The 19,306-nt window shown below is 34.9% G+C and overlaps 1 protein-coding gene across 5 annotated transcripts in view; it reads right to left on the bottom strand.

The window, feature by feature from the left end:
* Positions 1-7,173: 7,173 nt before the first annotated feature.
* Positions 7,174-19,306, bottom strand: part of LOC131079558 (ABC transporter B family member 20) — a 51,495-nt gene continuing 39,362 nt past the window's right edge. For all 5 annotated transcript variants that reach the window (XM_058017567.2, XM_058017547.2, XM_058017550.2 and 2 more), the window contains one exon: positions 7,174-9,125. In XM_058017567.2, coding sequence (XP_057873550.1) covers positions 7,896-9,125 — 1,230 coding nt within the window. In that variant the 3' untranslated portion in view covers positions 7,174-7,895. The remainder of the gene's footprint in view (positions 9,126-19,306) is intronic.

Here is a 19,306-nt window from a genome sequence, read left to right on the forward strand (position 1 = left end):
ATGAAAAGGCCTTTAGCACAAGTAAAGAGTTCAATATTATGAGCAAACCAAGGCTTCTAAGAGTCACTCACCCAACAATGGAGATCACGTAATAAAGGCCAAAGCCCAGAGAATTTGCACACTAGAGCACAACATTGGTAGAACCCAATGTCATCCACAACATCTTGTCCACAAACTACCATAGGGGAGGACATGGCATAGGGAAGAGGATGAACCCCCTTGGGGGGATGGGCAGTAGATTTGACCACACGAGCAAAATTGCACTAACCAGCAAAGGGAGGCCTGGGCGGGATTTTAGCACCCACATTAGGGCCATCAGTAACAGCATCACCAGAAAGAGGAGCAGCATAATCCACAACAGGTACACCAAAGGGCACCGGGGGCAAGAGCGGCATCACCACAATGAGTATCTGCATGAGGATTTCCAACAGGTTGAGCACCCATTGAGGGGGTACCAGAACCAACCACACCCACAAAGGGGGCACCCAAACCAAATATTGTAGCAATAGCAACGCAAGCAACACCACCAACAGTGGGAAGCGAGGCACCTAGTGCAAACACAGAAGACTGATAGGGAGCAGTTAGTGGGATCAAACCACCTCAAGCAAGAGAGCCATTAGCGGAGGCCATTTCAAAACAATGAGGACTATATGGGACTATTATGTTAGACTTCATAGTGCCTTTTTGTTTGGCATGTCCAACCTTGTTTGTTTTGGGTTTGCACCCCTTTTTTGTTGTCTCTCTTTTTGTTGCCTTCAAGAAGTTGTATAATGGGTCAGCACCCTTGTTTTGCTACTTTCTTAACCAAAAACAAGAGTATTGAAGTTGCTCCTATAATTTGCGTAATCACCCAAGTGCAAATAAATGTGTAACAATAATGGAGGTCCGGCTATAGAAATGTCTATTGTTTATGTTTGTTGTTACTTCTACATGCTTCTACCATGCATGTGTTCAATATATGTAATCCTTTTTTATTAAACTCAATATGGTCATTAATGACTATTTGGTTGTGGGGTAGGGTTTTTATACAAAGTGGGTTGGAAAAGTTGGTCATAAAAAGATAAGAGTTTTTGAAGGTATAAAAAGAGAGATTGAAACAAATATGAAGGTTTAATTGGGAATAGAGTTATTTGCAATGTGGTACAAGTTTAGGGACGTTGCACTAAATGGTCAAAAGTGGACATGGGTGTGCTTAACAAATGAAGGTGCCAAAAGTAAGTGCCAAATGAAAGAAAAAAGTGAAAGTGCAAAGTAGGTATTTTTTGTCTCTTCAATTTATGAGGGAGGGGTCACTAAACTTTATGAGGGAGGGATCACAATTTATAAAGTTTTGTCAATTTGACACATGGGGAAAGGAATAGAGTTTTCTTTCCAATTTATGAGGGAGGGGTCACTAAACTTATAAAACTGAGTCAACCTCAATACTATTCAACAAAAATAATAGAAATCAAATGGATTTGAAATTGCACTAAAAGTTTTGTTAATTAAAAAAGAGGTTGAAGAGTAAACGATTGTTAGTTGGTATACCAAATGGTCAAAATAAAATGAAATCATTCTTAACAAATACAAATACTAGATGCAAAAATGAGAAAGAGGTTGTAAGTAAATATTTTTCATCTCTACAATTATATAAAAAATTATAAATTTTGCATATGATAAAAAGATCATTAAATAATGACTACCAAAAATAAATCAATCTTAACACTAACAAACAAATTAATAAAACTAAATTTATTGAACTTTCATTAAAAAGTTTGTCAATTATTAAAGATGTTGAAAGATCAAAAACTAAGCAACATCTATTAATAATCATTGCTCAACTTCTTACCAGTGAGGATCCAAAATGTTTCAAATAGAAGTTGACTATTGATTTGCCATCTTCCAATTTCTTAGTTGCTTCAAAGTTTTTATAGTTTGCATTTATTATTTGCCTTAACATTCTTTAATGTGTTGTACAATAAACGTTGGTTTTAGTATTTTCTCCATTTTTTTGGTATAGTTTCTTGTTGAGTATGTGAACACATATTATGTCCTTGTTATATAAAAACTTTGTGTTGAGAGTTGTTTAGATGGTGCTTTGTATTTGTTGAAAATGATACAAGTGTTTTAAATTTTCTCTCTGTGTAAAATTGGCTATATTATGCAAGAGTTTATTATTCTATTTTGTTGATATATTTTTATCATCATTATCTAGGATTGTATTTAAAATCTTCATTATACAATTCATGTCGGGGTGATGTAGTTACTATAGCAATGTACATTCCCAATCAGAGTCTCGCTAGAGCACTTGCCACGATGACTCCTTATGACACCTAGTATGTGAAAAAACCTAATGATACTCTTTCTAGAATTTTTTATTGTTTAGCCTATGTACATGTTGCTGATCGGACCAGGAAAAAAAGGATTCCAAAAGAGCCATATTTTTGTTGGGTATAGTGAGCAAAGTAAGGCTTACATATTGTATAACCCACGCACTAACAACATTCTTGTATCAAGAGAGGTGATTTTGATGAAGGGGGAGTTTATGGACATCAAAAAGACCATGTTGAGAAGTCTAAATTTGTTTTGAATGGTGGTATTATTGTTGATATTGATCATGGGCAGCCAACTAAAACTTTAATTCCAAGTCCAACACATCTACCAAACAACCCCTGTTCTAGTTCTTCAATTCAACATCAAGTACAAGTCCTACCAAGAAGGTTAGAAGATCAGCTGATATTTATAAAAAGTGCATTTTAGGCACGTGAAGAGAATCCTAAAGGTGGGATAATACATTTTGCATTATTTTCACAAGCTAATTTTGAACCATCATGTTCTAAGGATGCATGTACCAATGAAGTTTGGATGCAAGCAATGAAGGATAAGATAGATTCTATTAACAAGAAAGGTACTTGGGAGCTTACAAGGTTTCCACTTGATTAGAAAAAGATTAGCACTACAGGAGTCTACAAGACTAAGTACCATAGTAATGGGAGTGTTGAAAGACACAAAGCAAGATTAGTTGCTAAAGGATTCGCTCAAAGGTTTGGCATAGATAACGAAGAAACATTTGCACCCATACAAGCAAGAGACCATTAGAATGTTGATTTCCCTTGCAACCCAAAAGAAATGGAGCATCTATCATATGGATGTGGAAAATGCCTTCCCGAATGGGTACTTAGAAGAAGAAATTTATGTGGAAGAACCACAAGATTTTGAGGTGCAAGGAAAAGAGCATCAAGTCTACAAGTTAAATAAGGCCTTGTATGACCTCAAACAAGTACAAAGATTGCGCTATGCTAGGATAGACGGATATTTTCAGGAGAATGGCTTTAATAGAAGAAAGAGTGAACCTATCATTTATTGCAAACAAGAGGTAATGGCATTCTTATTGTGAGTTTATATGTCGATGATTTTTTGTATATGGGGTCTAGTTCTATGAGGTAAATTCAAATAGATGTCAGATTTAGGCCCTATGCAATATTTTCTAGGCATGGAGGTTTATCAAAGTAAGAATGTAACTTTTCTTTGTCAAACAAAGTATGTCAAAGATATGTTGAAGTTTGATATGGTTTGATTGTAAACAAGCCAATTTATCATGGAGTTGTGTTTTGTAGAGATGATGGGACAACTTATAAAAGTGTTGTTGGAAGTTTGATGTTTCTCACTCATTTGAGGCCTGATATGGATTATGCAATCTCTTATTTCAAGGTATATGATATAACCTTCTAAATTACATATGAAGGTTGCCAAAAGAATTTTGATGTATGTGAAAGGAACATTAAATTTTGGCATACGTTACTACATTTATAAAGGATTTAGTCTAGTTGGTTCTAGTTATTCTGGTTGAAGAGGTAGTGTGGATGACCAAAAATCTACCTCTGATAATTGCTCTACTTTTGGTTCGGGTTTGATTTCTTGGAGTTCAAAGAAGCAAAGCATAGTTTCCCTTTCTTCCATGGAGGCAGAATATGTTGCAATCACCTCTACATGTACTCAAGCATTGTGGTTAATGAAAGTTCTTGAAGAAAATGGAGAAAAACAACTTCAACCTACCCTGCTCTTTTGTGATAATATGAGCACCATAAAATTGGCTAAAAATCTCGTGCATCATAGCAGACCTAAACACTTTGATCTGAAATATAATTTTATCTGAGATTTGGTGCAAATAAGTAGAACTAGGTCTGAAATATAATTTTATCTGCGAATTGATGCAAATAAGTAGAACTCAAGTATATCAAGACTACAAAACAACTTGCTAACATTCAATTGCAAAATCTCAGCTTTTTATGCTTTGAGATCATATTGCCAGTCATCTCTCCATCAAGGGGGAGTAGTTGGCAATTAACAATTCCAACAGTGCCTGAGCGCATATTTGTTATCTTCCAGTTTCTACGTTGTTTCGTAGCATTTATACTGTCATTTCCAGTTTCTAAAACTCCAGTGTGTTGTAATGGAACAAACATAGTTTTTAGAACTTTTTCCTGTTTTTTTGGAATAAATTCTTATTGAATCTGCGAACTCATATTATGTCTTTATGATATAAAAACTTTGTATCGAGAGCTATTTAGAAGCTGCTCTGTATTGGTTGAAAATAATAGAGCGTTTAAAATTTTGTGTGAGCAAAATTGGCTCTGCTGTGCAAGTGTTTACTATTCCGTTTTATCAATATATTTTTGTTATCATTATCTGGGACTGTATTTAAAATATTCAATAGATACAATTAAAATTTCACAAATACAGAAAAAACTAATTAAATATGGATGGCAAAGCTACAATTACTTAAACATAATATGACTATAATTTAATTAATAAGCTTCTGTACGCTACTGCAAAACTTTATGCTACTGCAAAACTTTATGCTAAATCCCCAGTAAGGATTTAATATTCATGTGAGTTGATCATAAATCCAAAAATAGATTTATCTACGAGGCAAACTCTTATCCTTCATTTTGAAAAATAACAAACAATTGTCAAAGTGCCTCACCAAGCGCCAAAACTTGGGAATTAGTCTGTAGATTAATGATGCCAACAAACAAAATTGACTTACAAAATGATTTACAAACAAGAGGATACACAGATGAATGTGATGGACCAGGAAGTTACGAGACTAATATTCACTGTGCATTCAATCTGTTCTTATGATGATAATTGTTAATCATGTCTTTATTGTGCAGAAATAATAGATCTCACTCTGTTGTTGATGTTGTCAATTTTATTTATGTGAATAGTGCACTCAAAGCGGACACTATTAACATTTACACGTAGACACTTTTCGCCAAATAATTTAGTCTCAAAGGTTCCTCATTTGCAATTCAATGGGACCTCTGTTATTAAATGTGCGCTTCAAGATAAATAATAGATGCACCCATTACATGCATGCACGCATAAATATATATTCACTCTCCATCATTTTACACTTCTTTCAGGATTTACACTTTCTTATTGCATTATTTGTTGTGCTTATACATTTACGAAAATGTGTGTGATACCAGCCTTGTTATGTCTAACCTCCCTTTTTTCTCATTGTTGTGTATAAAAAAACAAAAAACGAAAAAAATCTGTAGTAAATTAACTAACATAAAATCTTGGGAAAATTCTTCTCCTGAAGAAAACAAATAGGAAAAAGAAGAATTCAAGAAAGCAAAGATAACAATGAATTTCTCATTCACATAAGGCATACCATGAAATAGATCGTGGTCGAGAGTTTATCATTTTCACATAAAATAAATTGTTGTCTTTTTTCACTTGAAAAAAATTGAACTCTTCTAAAAACAATGAGAAATTCAAAAATATAAATTGCAAACTTTAATGAAACATAGATTTAAATTACAGTAAAAATTTTGAACATGACTTACATTTCAAGTTCATGAAACATAAACTTGCTGGTCAGACGAGCCTTAGATTGTTATAAAATTTACATTATTTAGCATCAGTTTAATTACCAGCCCCACCCAAAACTTTTAGTTTTCTAAAGCATTATTGCACAGTTCAGTATCATCTTCCCGTGCAAGCAGTTGGTCAAAAGCAACTTACGATAATTACAAAAATTGCATTGTTCAGCATCAATATAATTAACAGCTCTACCCAGAAAGTTTTAGTTTTCGAAAGAATTATTGCACAGCTTAGTAACATCTTCCCATGCAAGCATTTCTTCTTTCTGAACTTTCAGCATATTTATTTGAATTATACTACTAAATGTATTTAATATAAGAAACAAATATAAATCCCACAGGTACCAGTTCAGATTGTATAAGATGAACAAAGTAACATCCCACAAATCTATATAACTCGCATTATCACCTTTGAGGTTAAAATGACAAGACAAAACAGCTGCATTTGTAACTACATAAAAAGTAAACACTATTAAAGTAAACATATCTTCTATTAAAAACCATAATGGGGAAATGAAATACTGTAGTCTTTTAACTTTTTTGTTAGGTAACAAATTGAAAAATGCATCAAAGGTGACTCAATATTAAAGATCTCACAGCCTGCCTTACAATCTGCTGAAAGACTGCTGTAACAGTGTGTCGTAAACGAACTGGCAAGACTAACTGATACAGATTTATTTGCGTATTACTCAAACAATCACCGAAGTTCCATCCACATGATTACACTAGACAGGCTTGACTAAGTGTGCCACATTAAGGTGATCCTCAAGCAGATAAAAAATATAAAAGACCAACACAATGAAACTTTTTCTAACGAACTTTAAGGACAGTTATTTTAAGCAAGGAGGCATATGCTCACCAAGTATAGCCCAAAGCAATAACATAGATACAAGATATGTAATCTAATGAATTCCAACAATGAAAAGAAAAAACAAATACAACATGGCAGAAATGTAATTCCATCTCCTGATCTTCAAAAGAATAACTTCAAATAAAGTGCTACCCACCTTAATCAAGCCTGCCTTACAATCTGCTCAAAGACTACTGTTACAGAGTGTCGTAAATGAACTGGGAAGACTAACTGATACAGATTTATTTGCATATAACTCAAACAATCACCGAAGTTCCATTCACATGATTACCCTAAACAGGCTTGATTAAGTGTGGCACATTAAGGTGATCCTTAAGCAGATAAAAAATACAATAGACTAACAAACTGAAACTTTTTCTAACAAACTTTAAGGACAGTTATTTTAAGCAAGGAGGCATATGCTCACCAAGTGTAGCCCAAATCAATACATAGATACAAGATATGTAATCTAATGAATTCCAAGAATGAAAAGAAAAAACAAATACAATATGGCAGATATGTAATTCCACGTCCTGATCTTCAAAAGAATAACTTCAAATAAAGTGCTACCACCTCAACGATGATGATCAATTGGTTAAAACTGAGACAGCTGTAGATACGGTGGATATCATCTCAGTCTCATTCAAAGAAACTACTGTATGGCACAATTGAAAGGGGAACATTGTCAAATTGCCCCATGAATTCACCTGATATGGCTTGATTATGTACAATTGTACATCTAGACTTTCTTCTCATTACAATCCCCTCCCCAAAAAATAATAATCTACATCTAAGATCCCTCAATCATGAAAATTAAGAACTATACTATACCTCCATTCCAAACACCGGATTACAAAGATTCAGAAAACAAACACACAGGAAAGTTGTATACAGGTACCAACCAAACAGTGTAAACCGTTTGCACCTAAGAATTGGCAACTTTAGGGTGAAAATTAGAACTTCCTAAACTTAAGCTCCCCAAACAAGGGATTGTAGCCATGTTGCCAAAAACTAACTTACACGTGTTGCACTGGAAAGCTCCTTGTTATAACCAACACTGAGCATCTAATAAACAATCAATCAAGCACAGAAAAATGTGTCAGTGGCATTACGTTACACAGCCTGGGATAGAAGAATTCTGGATTCAGTACTACAGGCATCATCACAAATCCTCAAATTAGTCGGTGTTGCCTTAAGTTTTTATTGAAGTGAGGCTGCATCAACCGCACATAAAGACCATTTTTTTCCACTAGAGAATCATGACTTCCCTCCTCAACAATACGACCCCCATTCAGAACAACTATCGTATCCACATGACGCATCATAGCAACCCGATGAGCAATAAGGATTGTTGTTTTATTCCCCATTATTAGTGTATCAAGAGCTTCTTGTACCACTCGGCTAGACTCAGATTCAATTGCTGAGCTTGCCTCATCTAGTAACAAGATTGGGGCATTCTTTAGCACCACCCGAGCAATGGCAATTCTTTGTTTCTGTCCAGGAGTTAAATCCAACCCCCTCATACCAACATGAGTATCATACCCATGCGGTAGGCTGCTAATAAAGTGATGTGCATTTGCTATTCGTGCAGCCTCTTTCATCTCAGCCTCAGTTGCATTGTGTCTAGCATATATAATATTTTCTCTTATGGTGGTAGAGAAAAGTATAGGCTCCTGTTGAACCAAGCCCATGTGATTTCGAAGCCACCGCAAGTTGAAGGATTTCAACTCCTTCCCGTCTAGAAAAATCTGCCCAGAAGCAGGGTCATAAAATCGTTCTATCAGTGCAATAATTGTGCTTTTGCCTGACCCTGATGCACCTACCACTGCAACTGTTTGACCCCCAGTCACTTTAAGATTGAAATTGCTTAAGACCATCACTTCAGGACGTGTTGGATAGTGGAAGTCCACATTTTTCAATTCAATTGTACCATACACATTGGGTAGCTTTATGCCAGATGAATCGTCTGAATCAATTTTAGGTTTACGATCAATAATCCCAAAAACAGATACAAGAGATTTTCGGCGTTTCAAGATGTAAGGAGCTAGTCCAAAGGGTTCCACAAGAGCAAATGTTGCAAAAGAAAAGATCATATATTCTTTCAATGCTGTAGACAAAGTGACATAATCTCTCTTGATAGCTATAGCTGAATACCATAAGAGAAGAGCATTGCAAGAAAAAAGCAGGAATTGGGAGGCACCAAAAGCAAATCCACTAAGTTGCCCACGCAGGAAACTATGTACTAGGATTTTCTTAAGCTGCAATTTATAGAGCTCCATCACCTTTTTACCAGCACAAAATGCGACTACTGTATATATATTTCTGACTGCATCCTCAAGAACCAAGGAAGCATTTTTATGCATTTCCTGGATACCTTTAGAAAATCCAGCAAGCCACATTTTCTGCAAATAGAACACAATCAATCAGCCCAGCTAACTCCAGTTATAATATTGCTAGAAAATATTGTTATAAGAGAAAACCAATCATTAGCCACACCAATCTTATATTAGAGATGCATATATTATCATAGAGGCACAGGTGCAATACAACTTTCCATAAAGATCTTTCCAATTTACAGCTGAGTATGAATGCAGCAGAAGTAATCAAACGAATGTGGATGGAAAATATGATATGTCAGCTATCTATGCTTATGTCAGGAGAAGCTCCTACATAGCTCCTAAAATCTAAGTTGCCGGTTCAGGTTCAGGTTCGAGGACCCGATTTGCCAGTTCAGCAAAATTTTGAAAATGGGTTTTGAATTTGTTTGGGTTCGGCATGAAATAAGATAAGAATATCACATAGCATCATATAAACAACAAAACCACCATAAACATGTAATCATAGCATCATGATGTAATGTCTCGAACTAGTGATTACCTGAATTTTGCCCTAAATTAGTAATTCCACAATATAGTTTATCATTTTTTCAATATATAAGAGTAACTTCATCTAGTCATTTAATAGACTTAGGAATAGACAAATAAATACATGGATTAATAGCAAATATATTGAATAGAACTAAGCCCAAGAGCACGCAATGTCCCACTATGACAACTCACCTCTTGGCCCACAAGAGGCAGGAACGTCCCACTATGACAATTCCATCCCTTGGGGTGGCCTACTTAGCTTGGGAAAACTGGTAAACTGCAATTCCCTAACTTACTTCCTCCATTCATTCTTTTGACGAGGTAAGACATACACACATATATAAATAATCTAAGAAAATATAATCAACGTAATTTATTCATTATAATCTATCCATAATAATATATATATTTATAATTCGTGTTTTTTTTATAAATATATAAATATAATCTTATTGATATTATTTCAAGTATATATGTATGTATATCAAGCGAATATAAATCTTGCTAGCACCATTATCATATATAAATCTATTATCCTTATTCTGATTTGAATATATAAATAAATTATATTACCAATTATTTATGTATTCGCCAATTACCTATTATATAAGTTATTAATTAACTCTATTCATATCAGAGTTCCCAAACTCGCCACGAGTCAGGCGAGTTCGCCGAGTTGGCGAGTCAAGCCAAGCTCGGCGAGTTTTGCTGACTCGGGACTCGGACTCGGCAAGTTTTGGACCATAACTCGCCTGACTCACAAGTCAAGCGAGTTATGACAAAACTCGCCGAGTCCAAGCTCCAAGACTCGGCCACGACATGTCAATGTTTTGACTTGTTTGACAAGTTAGTCTCTCCGCCAGGATTCATATATGGAATATAACATTTAAGTATCTTATACTTTAAGTTATATTCCATATATATTGTCAGGATGTTTGAGAGTGGTTTCAAACCTCCATGAGTTATAATGGAAAATCTAGTTTTTGGAGGATCCTTCAAATTTCGAGACTTAGTCAAATTTCAGGCCATTTCAAGATCAGGATGACATTCCAGACTTTTAAGGCAAGTTCACTCTGACCTTGATGTAAGGGACGAGACCTAGGAGGACACTATGCATTCAACCAAGGTTTGATTTAGCAACTTGAAGCGTGACCAAATAGTACACAAAAACCCTAGGAATGATCTAAATAACCCCTAATCACTCAACTGACCTAACCTCCTTCACTCCACCTTGAGGAGATCCACCTGATTTGATGACCTTTGAGAAACTCAATCCCTTCAATGCAAAGGCTAAGACACTAAAACAACCAACAACAAAACTAAAAGAGCTAACCTTAGAAAGCAAAAAGTGGGGGTCTTCACTTGCAATGGGGCGATGTGTGTGAGTACCTCACAACATGGATGTTTCTTAAAATTTTGAAAAAAGGAGGTGAGTTGGGGACATTTCCTACCTGTCCCCACATCCCAAAAAATCCCCCCATGGGGCACAAAGTTATTTTTGGCAAGGGACATGTCTCTGGGGAGCATATTTTCAAACCCTTCTGCCCTCACAATTCTCCCTTCCATCCAACATATATATAGCCTAAAAACTAAGAGGTCCAAGAAAGACCAAGGTCAACTATAGTCCCAAGGTAAAACCTAAGTTCAACAAGCACACTATTTAATGCTACCATACACAAGCACTCCTTACAGGTTCCAAGTGAAGATGTTCATGATGTCTCATGTTGGTGCTCCCAAAATTTCAATTTGGCCAAAGAAAATACTAAACAGAAGCCCCAAACAAGTAGATACTCAACCAGCATGCCTTTCATGGCATAACAGGCTAGCACACATTATAATTGGGCTTTATTCAATAATGGGTGCATGAAACAAGTTTTAAATTGTTAAAAATCTCTTGATTTCAAGGGTTTTTTTTATTTTGCCGAGTCGTTGCCCAGTCATAGCCGAGTCACGAGTCGAGTCAGCCTTGCCAAGTCCGAGCCCAGTCCGAGTCTGGGAACTTTGATTCATATAATAATTTCTATTGATAATACAAGAATATTAAATACTTCAAATATATAAGAAATTTACTATCCTTCCTATCATATTTATAAATTAATATTCTTATCATATAATCTGTAAATTTATTTATTGAAATGGTGGATCAATCAATATAAAATCAGGAATCTTCCTTACCAAACTGCTGTTCTAATCTCAATTTGACCCAACTGCCTTTCTCCCTCAGCATTCGATAACTTCTTGGATGCATGGGAATGGGTCTCTTATAACCTCCCTAATTGCTGAAAAGTCATGTCTCTAATTGGTGGTTATACCCATTGGAAAAGGAGGTGTCAGTTTTACTAATCTCTATTTAGTTATTCGCTGCTCTCAACGAACTATTATATTCCCTTAATCAGATTGTAGCATGTAAACGTATGACTTATAATATAATTTAACAATGTTACTAATAATATGATCGCTGCTTTTAAATTCATGTATGGTCTATTTAATTGATGCAAAGGTAGACAGATCTGACACGTCAGATCTGTTCTGCCATTATTGAAGTATGCTGAATAATTATTCTAATTGTTTCCTTAACATTTCTTTAATTAATGATCTTGAAATATTAATAAGAATTTTAAAAGATGTTATTTAATGAAATATGTAATATAATAATCTGTTTATTATTAAGAGGTTCATTCAAATCTTTAATTTGAATGAATAATATACTCATAATTAAATTATTGATGCATAAACATATGCAGATATAGATTACTATTATTTGACAAGGTGGGGACTTCACACATGATCATACCATATGCTCTGGCTCTAACAAGATAGGTCTGGCTCTTGGGGGAGAGAAGAAAGTGAGATAGAGATAGAGAGAGGCAATAGAGGAAGAGTGATAGGAGAGAGATAGGTCTAGAGTTCAAAGCAGATAAAGTGAGTGAGATAAAAAGAGCGAGAGAATGGCGATAGGAGCCTGCTGATTACTGAAATTTGATTGAGTTTGAAAATTTATAAGATCTTCTAAAACCTAGAATTTGCATTATAACTCCTAGAGATCTTAAACCACTGTCAAAGGACAACATATATTAAAATATTCGATGTTGTATTGTTGTATTAAACAATGGAGACGAAGTCTCCTTATATAGGATTACAAAGACGATGTTTCTAAACGAAACAATCGTGAACTAAAGACAGAAAAGGAAACTACCTAAAACAACTAAGATGACAATTAAAAAAACATTACAATATTCTAATACCCTCCCTTAATGGTCATCGTTCTAACTACCGAGAGAAAAACAAAGAAGGCTGCCCCCCTTCTTCTCAGAACATTATGAGACATGAGCCTACCACTAACCTTGTCACTGAGATGAGCCTGCCACTGACCCTCCTAGAATCTAGAGAACTTCTGGATAACACAAATCGTCCACCAACTTTTGTAGATGAGCATGACGCCCCAAAACAGGCTGCAAGAGGCCACGATTTTTGAGGAAAATTTGCCAAACCCCAAAACTGATGTTTGCAAAGCATCATTTTTTTGGAAAAAACAATAAAACCCCTAAAACAGGAACACCCATGACTTTTGAGGATAAAATCAGGCAAAACCTAGAATCTCACGCGAACATCACAAATTACAGATGACTAGACACGATTTTTTGAGTGAAAAATCAATCAAAACCAAACATGATTTTTGAGGTGAAAAATCAGTTAAACCCAAGACACAAAATCGCAACATGAGAAAAATTGTTGCAGGCTCAGAAACCCTTGAAATGGTAGAAAAACTTGTGATTTTCACAGAAGAACATATGTCGAACACCCACGATGCAAACTCTCATTAAACAAGCACACATAAATCAAGAAGAAATCTCACATGAAAAAACTCTCAAATTACAGACTTCGAAGGTGCCCTCCTATGAGGGAGACAGGCTCAAACCCGCTCTAATACCATATTAAAATATTCGATGTTGTATTGTTGTATTAAACAATTGAGACGAATCTAAACGAAACAATAGTGAACTAAAGACAGAAAAGTAAACTACCTACAACAACTAAGATGACTAAGATGACCATTAAAGAAACATTACAATATTCTCATAATATAAACATGCAATATAACTTAAAGCATAAGAAAGGAAAAAGACATATTGAAATGTAACTTATAAGAATATAAAAAGAAATAAATTAAAATAAATAAATAATTATTGTTGGCTAATTATCAGTATCTTTTTTTTAATTTTGATAATTAATTTGTTTTAGGAAAGAATAAAGTTTGTTCTAATTTGCTAATTTATTTATTTTTCATAGAGCAATTTTATTTTACGAAATTAAGAAATAAATTATTACATTTATCTTGTTTTAAGAATTAGAAAACATAATTTCCTAATATTAGTTTTTAAGTGAATTGTTTTATTTGGATAGAATTAAAAATTTTGATATTTTAATATTGTTTTTCAAAAGAAAGTGCATGAAGAAGACTAAAGATATTTTAACATTATTCTCTTTTATAAAGAATATAATTTTCTTTTAGTAATATATATTCATGCAATGGGTGCTAATTATACCATTCATTCTCAATGAGAGATGGGTTCTTGTGAACCACTTACCCATGAAACAAGGGTCTATCATTATTATAATGCATTTGAGAGAAGAGAAAACAAGATGTTGAAGCTTGAGGATTCTTGCAAATGTTTTTTTGTGAAATTAAAGGGTGGTTGTTATTATTATAATGCAATTGAGAGAACGAAAATAGGATGTTGAACCTTGAGGATTCTTGCAAGTGTTTTTTTGTGAAATCAAAGGGCGTTTGTCGCTTTTTAGGTTTCAGAAGGAAAAGAAAGAGTTTTGTGAAATTAAAGGGTGGTTGTCACTTTTTAGGTTTCGAAAGGAAAAGAAAGAGCGTTATACACACACACACACACACACAGATTTCATTGTGTAAGAAGAAACCTATTAAAAAAAATCACATAGGGATTTTCCTTGTGATTTACATGATTGGTAGTTTCACTAAAGTATTTATATTTTTAGATGATCTAATCCCAATCTAAATAATTGAATGAGATTTCTGATTAAAATCTGAAAATATTGGAATCTAAAAAAATGTGTTATACATTTTATATGGAACCAATTTGTTTGTTTCTACTTTCTGGAAGTGTCATTTTCCTTATTTTATTTTATAGGATGGAATAGAACAAACTAAGTAAATGTTTTGGGAAGATGAAATATTTCTAAGGACAAACAGTACACTAGCACAGCATGTTGAGGTCCAGCTGATGTGATGTCATCTAAACTCTACTGGTTCTGGTGCAAATGCACAATTGTCAAGTTGACACACTATCAACCAAAGGCACGTTGTTGTCTAGACTCTATACTATTTGCAAAATGTTCTTCAGTGTCTGTGACTGAGTTTTGTCTATATGAATGATCTAGAGTCAATGATTATGTTGTGTAATGCTTTCTGACTGTTTATGTGAATTAAGTTTATTTATGTAAATTCAACTTGCACTGGTAATGTATTGTCCCCTTGGGAAGCTAGGCTTTCATGGTTGATTATGTGACGTTCTTTGTGTCATAGTTAATTATATTTTACTCTGTGTCATGGTTCTACTTATGAAAGTAGGGAGGTGGATATATGTGTAGGTGGTTTATGAGAGCTATCTCAAAGTTTCTTGACACCTAATTATCCATGGGTTAGGATAGTTGATATCGACTTCCATTAGTGTTAACAGGATTTAAGGAGTAGGAGAGGTCAGATGTCCTCGTCCTAGATGGGTACATCCTAGCATCATCTTCTCTACTTCGGTCCCAATAAGTTAAGACATTTCCACTTAAGTAAGTCAGTTGATGAGTTTGCTCATCTCACCATAATCACCGCTTCACATTGCAGTTTGAAGCTTTAGTGCTCTCAATGGCAGAAGGTCCATAGGCAGCTCGTGCATCATGTTGGTCATCTATCACTAAAAGCTAAGAGATCTCTTAAGTCGTGACCTGTTTATTTCTATGGATATTGTTAAGTCTGTGGTTGGTATAATTAACCTTCTTACCTTAACTAAAGTGGAAGTACTTTTGTACTTAGCACCATTGAGAAATGGGCCATGATGGGTTCTCAAGACATTGAGTCTGTATTGTGAAGGTGTATTCTTCATGTTATGTTTGATTGTTATTGTCATTGTGTTCTTGTCTTATATGATGTATTTGTAACCTATGTGTATTATGTATGCTTGAGTGATGCATATGTATCAAAGAGTTTCCATGACTGGATTTATAGGATAAGGAATTAATCTAGTAGATAATCACTAGTGTTGTATGAGTAACAGAAGCATGACACATATCTATGAACTTATATGCAATGTTCTTTTCTAAATAAATTCATAACTTTTTGGAATTGTTTAGCATAACACAATCATAGACACACATGGAGGAAACACATCAGGTATGAACAAAACATGGAGCATACAAATAAAAACACGAAGCATCATACACACAAATACACATATTGTTAGATCCGTCTCTTTGACTAGAATGCATACATAGATTTACCCTAGTACTCCAACACATTAGGATTTGGAGGAGGCGGCATGATAGGTCCACCCAAAGCCATCCCAGCACTAAGCCCACACTCACCCTCATGAGCCCAATGGCAGGCACATTTGACATCCACTTGGGGTGGTCTACCTATTGGGGTGCTTGTATTTGCTTTCCCTATTCTTGCATCATCCAATAGTCAATCATCATAGAGTTGGGAAAGGAGGTCACAACCCCTCCTTATTACTCCCATCTATGTCACAATGTTCGAATTCAAATTCGGATTCGGCAACCATAAAATTCTCTTCCTGAAACTTTCTATTGTATACTTATGTACTTTCAAATTCCATTGACTTATTTTTGGTCACCCATGAACATTAATATAATTTCTTCTTTCTTTCTTCTTCCTATAACATACACACCTCTCTATGACACTCAACTCCCTATACACCAATTCACTTTAAAAAATTGTTTGAAAAACACAAGTCTTCCAATAACCACTATGAGCATGTTACAACAGAGTTAACAAATATTATCCTCCCCTATATGCATATCAGATAGTTGACACAGATACAATACTCCCAAATACAGCATGGATAGCATATCCATAAAACAAACCTATATTTGAGTTGTGTCTGATATGTTTGGATACAGTACCATACCATCTAGTGCCATATCTGGATTAGGGTTTATGAAAAAACATTCAAAATTTGCAAAAATAAAATATAATAAAAAAGAATTATAAAAACACACACATCACTAAAGCACACACGTGTACATTTACATAAATTTTAAGTTTACAATGTTTTTGTCTTTAATGCCATATCTGGATTTTGGCTTTATAAAAAACATTCAAAATTTGCAAAAAATAAAATAAATATTAAAAGAATTGTACACACAAACACATATATATCACTAAACACATAAATATTGTAAACATAAAAATATGTAAATAAAATAATTTATGTTCTTTAGGCTAAGATAGATAAATAATTGAATATATTTCCATATTTATAACTATTTTATATAGCCATATCTGGATCAGAAGATCTTGAGAATTCAATGTATCCAAATATGATTCCATATCCATATCCAATACTGCATCCACGTACAATACCAGATCCATTTCCATGCAACTCTGGTTCATACCAGTTTTCAGTTTAGGCCCAAAAATGAGGACCAAAAAACAATAATTGGAAGAGCCATCATTTTTTAACAGACTCTGACTGTTCATGTCAACCGAGCGAAAGTGCCACATAGCACAAGGTGAAACTACCATCTGAAAGAAATGACTACCGTGGCAGTTCTGTAATTACTATGACACACCCACAACAACCATGAGAGTTCTGTAATTACAATGACACACCCACAACAACTATAGCAAAAAATATAAAAAAATTAAATTGTTTAATAAATTTTCTAAAATATTGGCTTTTTAAGGTAGTCAACCAGAAGAGATGCAAAAGACTCCAAACATCTTCATCCTCATCTTGTCTGTTTTGAGATGTGTAACTATACTCAGACATGCCCTAAATATCAAGTGAGGCATCCCCTAGTTTCCACAAAAAACTGAGTTAAATAGAGCAACAAAGAAAATTATTGAGGAGCATTCAGGTACTAAGAAGTCCTGGCTTTTGAATTATAATTTATTATAAGAGAAAAAATTATTTATCTATTAGCAACATACCTTATTATGAACAACTTCATTGCATCCAATGCTCCATGGAATTTTGAAACAGTAGAGATGGGGGGATGCAGGGACACAGAGACAGGTTTTGTTAACGGGGGACTATGGACCTCAATTTGAGAACAAAAAAAGGGGCATTGGTGCAAAATTAATATAATAAATTAAACTAGCAATTGCACCTCGGTGTGCAATGTGTACGCCGAAAAGGTCTTGAAGGTTTATTAGCAATGTTCCACCGGCGTTGGGGACGAGGGGACGCGGGGACGGGTTTCCAAGACGGGGGGGCCAAGGGCCTAAGTTTGGGGAACGGTGGCGCGGTGGTGGTGCTGATATAGTTATACATATACATATAGTACTTGACAAACTAATTTTGAAAAGATGTATGACAGTATAACAGTATAAGAATTACATTTCAAATGAAACTATAGGAAATTTGAAATAGTAAATCTAAATACCAAGATTTCTTCAATGCTAACTGTGTTGTTATATGGAGCCTAATCAAACTTGGAGGTTAAATTTTCCCTACTTCTATTGGCGCAATTTCCCCCTATATTTTTTGACAGGGGTTTGGGGGCAGTGCCCCCAAGTTGGGGTCAAGGGGCATCACCCCTTGCGGGGTCGAGGGGCAGCACCCCGCGAGGCCAAAAAAGTCACTTTTAAAAAAAAAATTACTTTTAAACATTGCATATACGTGGGGGCGACAGGGAGACGTGCCGGCGGCGCTTGGGTGGCGGTGGCAGGACGGCAGGGGACATCGCGTCCCCATCCCCCCGTCTCCGAGACGCGACCAAAGGGGGGGGGGGGGGGGGACGCGTCCCCATGGCACACTGTTTATTAGGGAAATTTTTGGTATATTTGTTTGCATACATTTGTTCAAAGAAAAATTTATTTATCTATTAGCAACATTCCTTATTATGAACAACTTCATTGCATCCAATGCTCCATGGAATTTTGAAACAGTAGGGATGGGGGGATGCAGGGACACAGAGACAGGTTTTGTTGACGGGGGACTATGGACCTCAATTTGAGAACAAAAAAGGGGCATTGGTGCAAAATTAATATAATAAATTAAATAAAACTATTAAACAAATTAAATTTTAAAAATTGGAACCTTCCTTAAAAATAAAAATAGAACATTTAAGTTTGTTAGAAGTTGACACTCAAGTAATCCTGTCTTGAACTCATTAAAATAGGTAATGAAGTCAACAAAATAAAAACAAGTGGTAATCTATAAGATTGGATAACATGGAGGAGGTGTATCAAAATAATAGGAAGGTTTGTGCACATGCCAATGATATAATGATAATAAAAGCAGAGGACAGGAACATTAAAAAGTCTACAGATTAATGGAGTACAAACAATTAGAGCACATTTCAAAGAGCCATGTTTCCTTGAAATCCCAACTAAAATGAAGCATTCTTTCTATCTGTCAAATGTGTAATGTCCCCTATTAAGAGGCTGCCAATTCCTAAAGAGCAACATACATTACTACTTATTATGCTACATTAATTACATATTAAAC

The sequence above is a fragment of the Cryptomeria japonica genome, chromosome 1 (assembly GCF_030272615.1).
Source record: "Cryptomeria japonica chromosome 1, Sugi_1.0, whole genome shotgun sequence".
Lineage (NCBI taxonomy): Eukaryota > Viridiplantae > Streptophyta > Pinopsida > Cupressales > Cupressaceae > Cryptomeria > Cryptomeria japonica.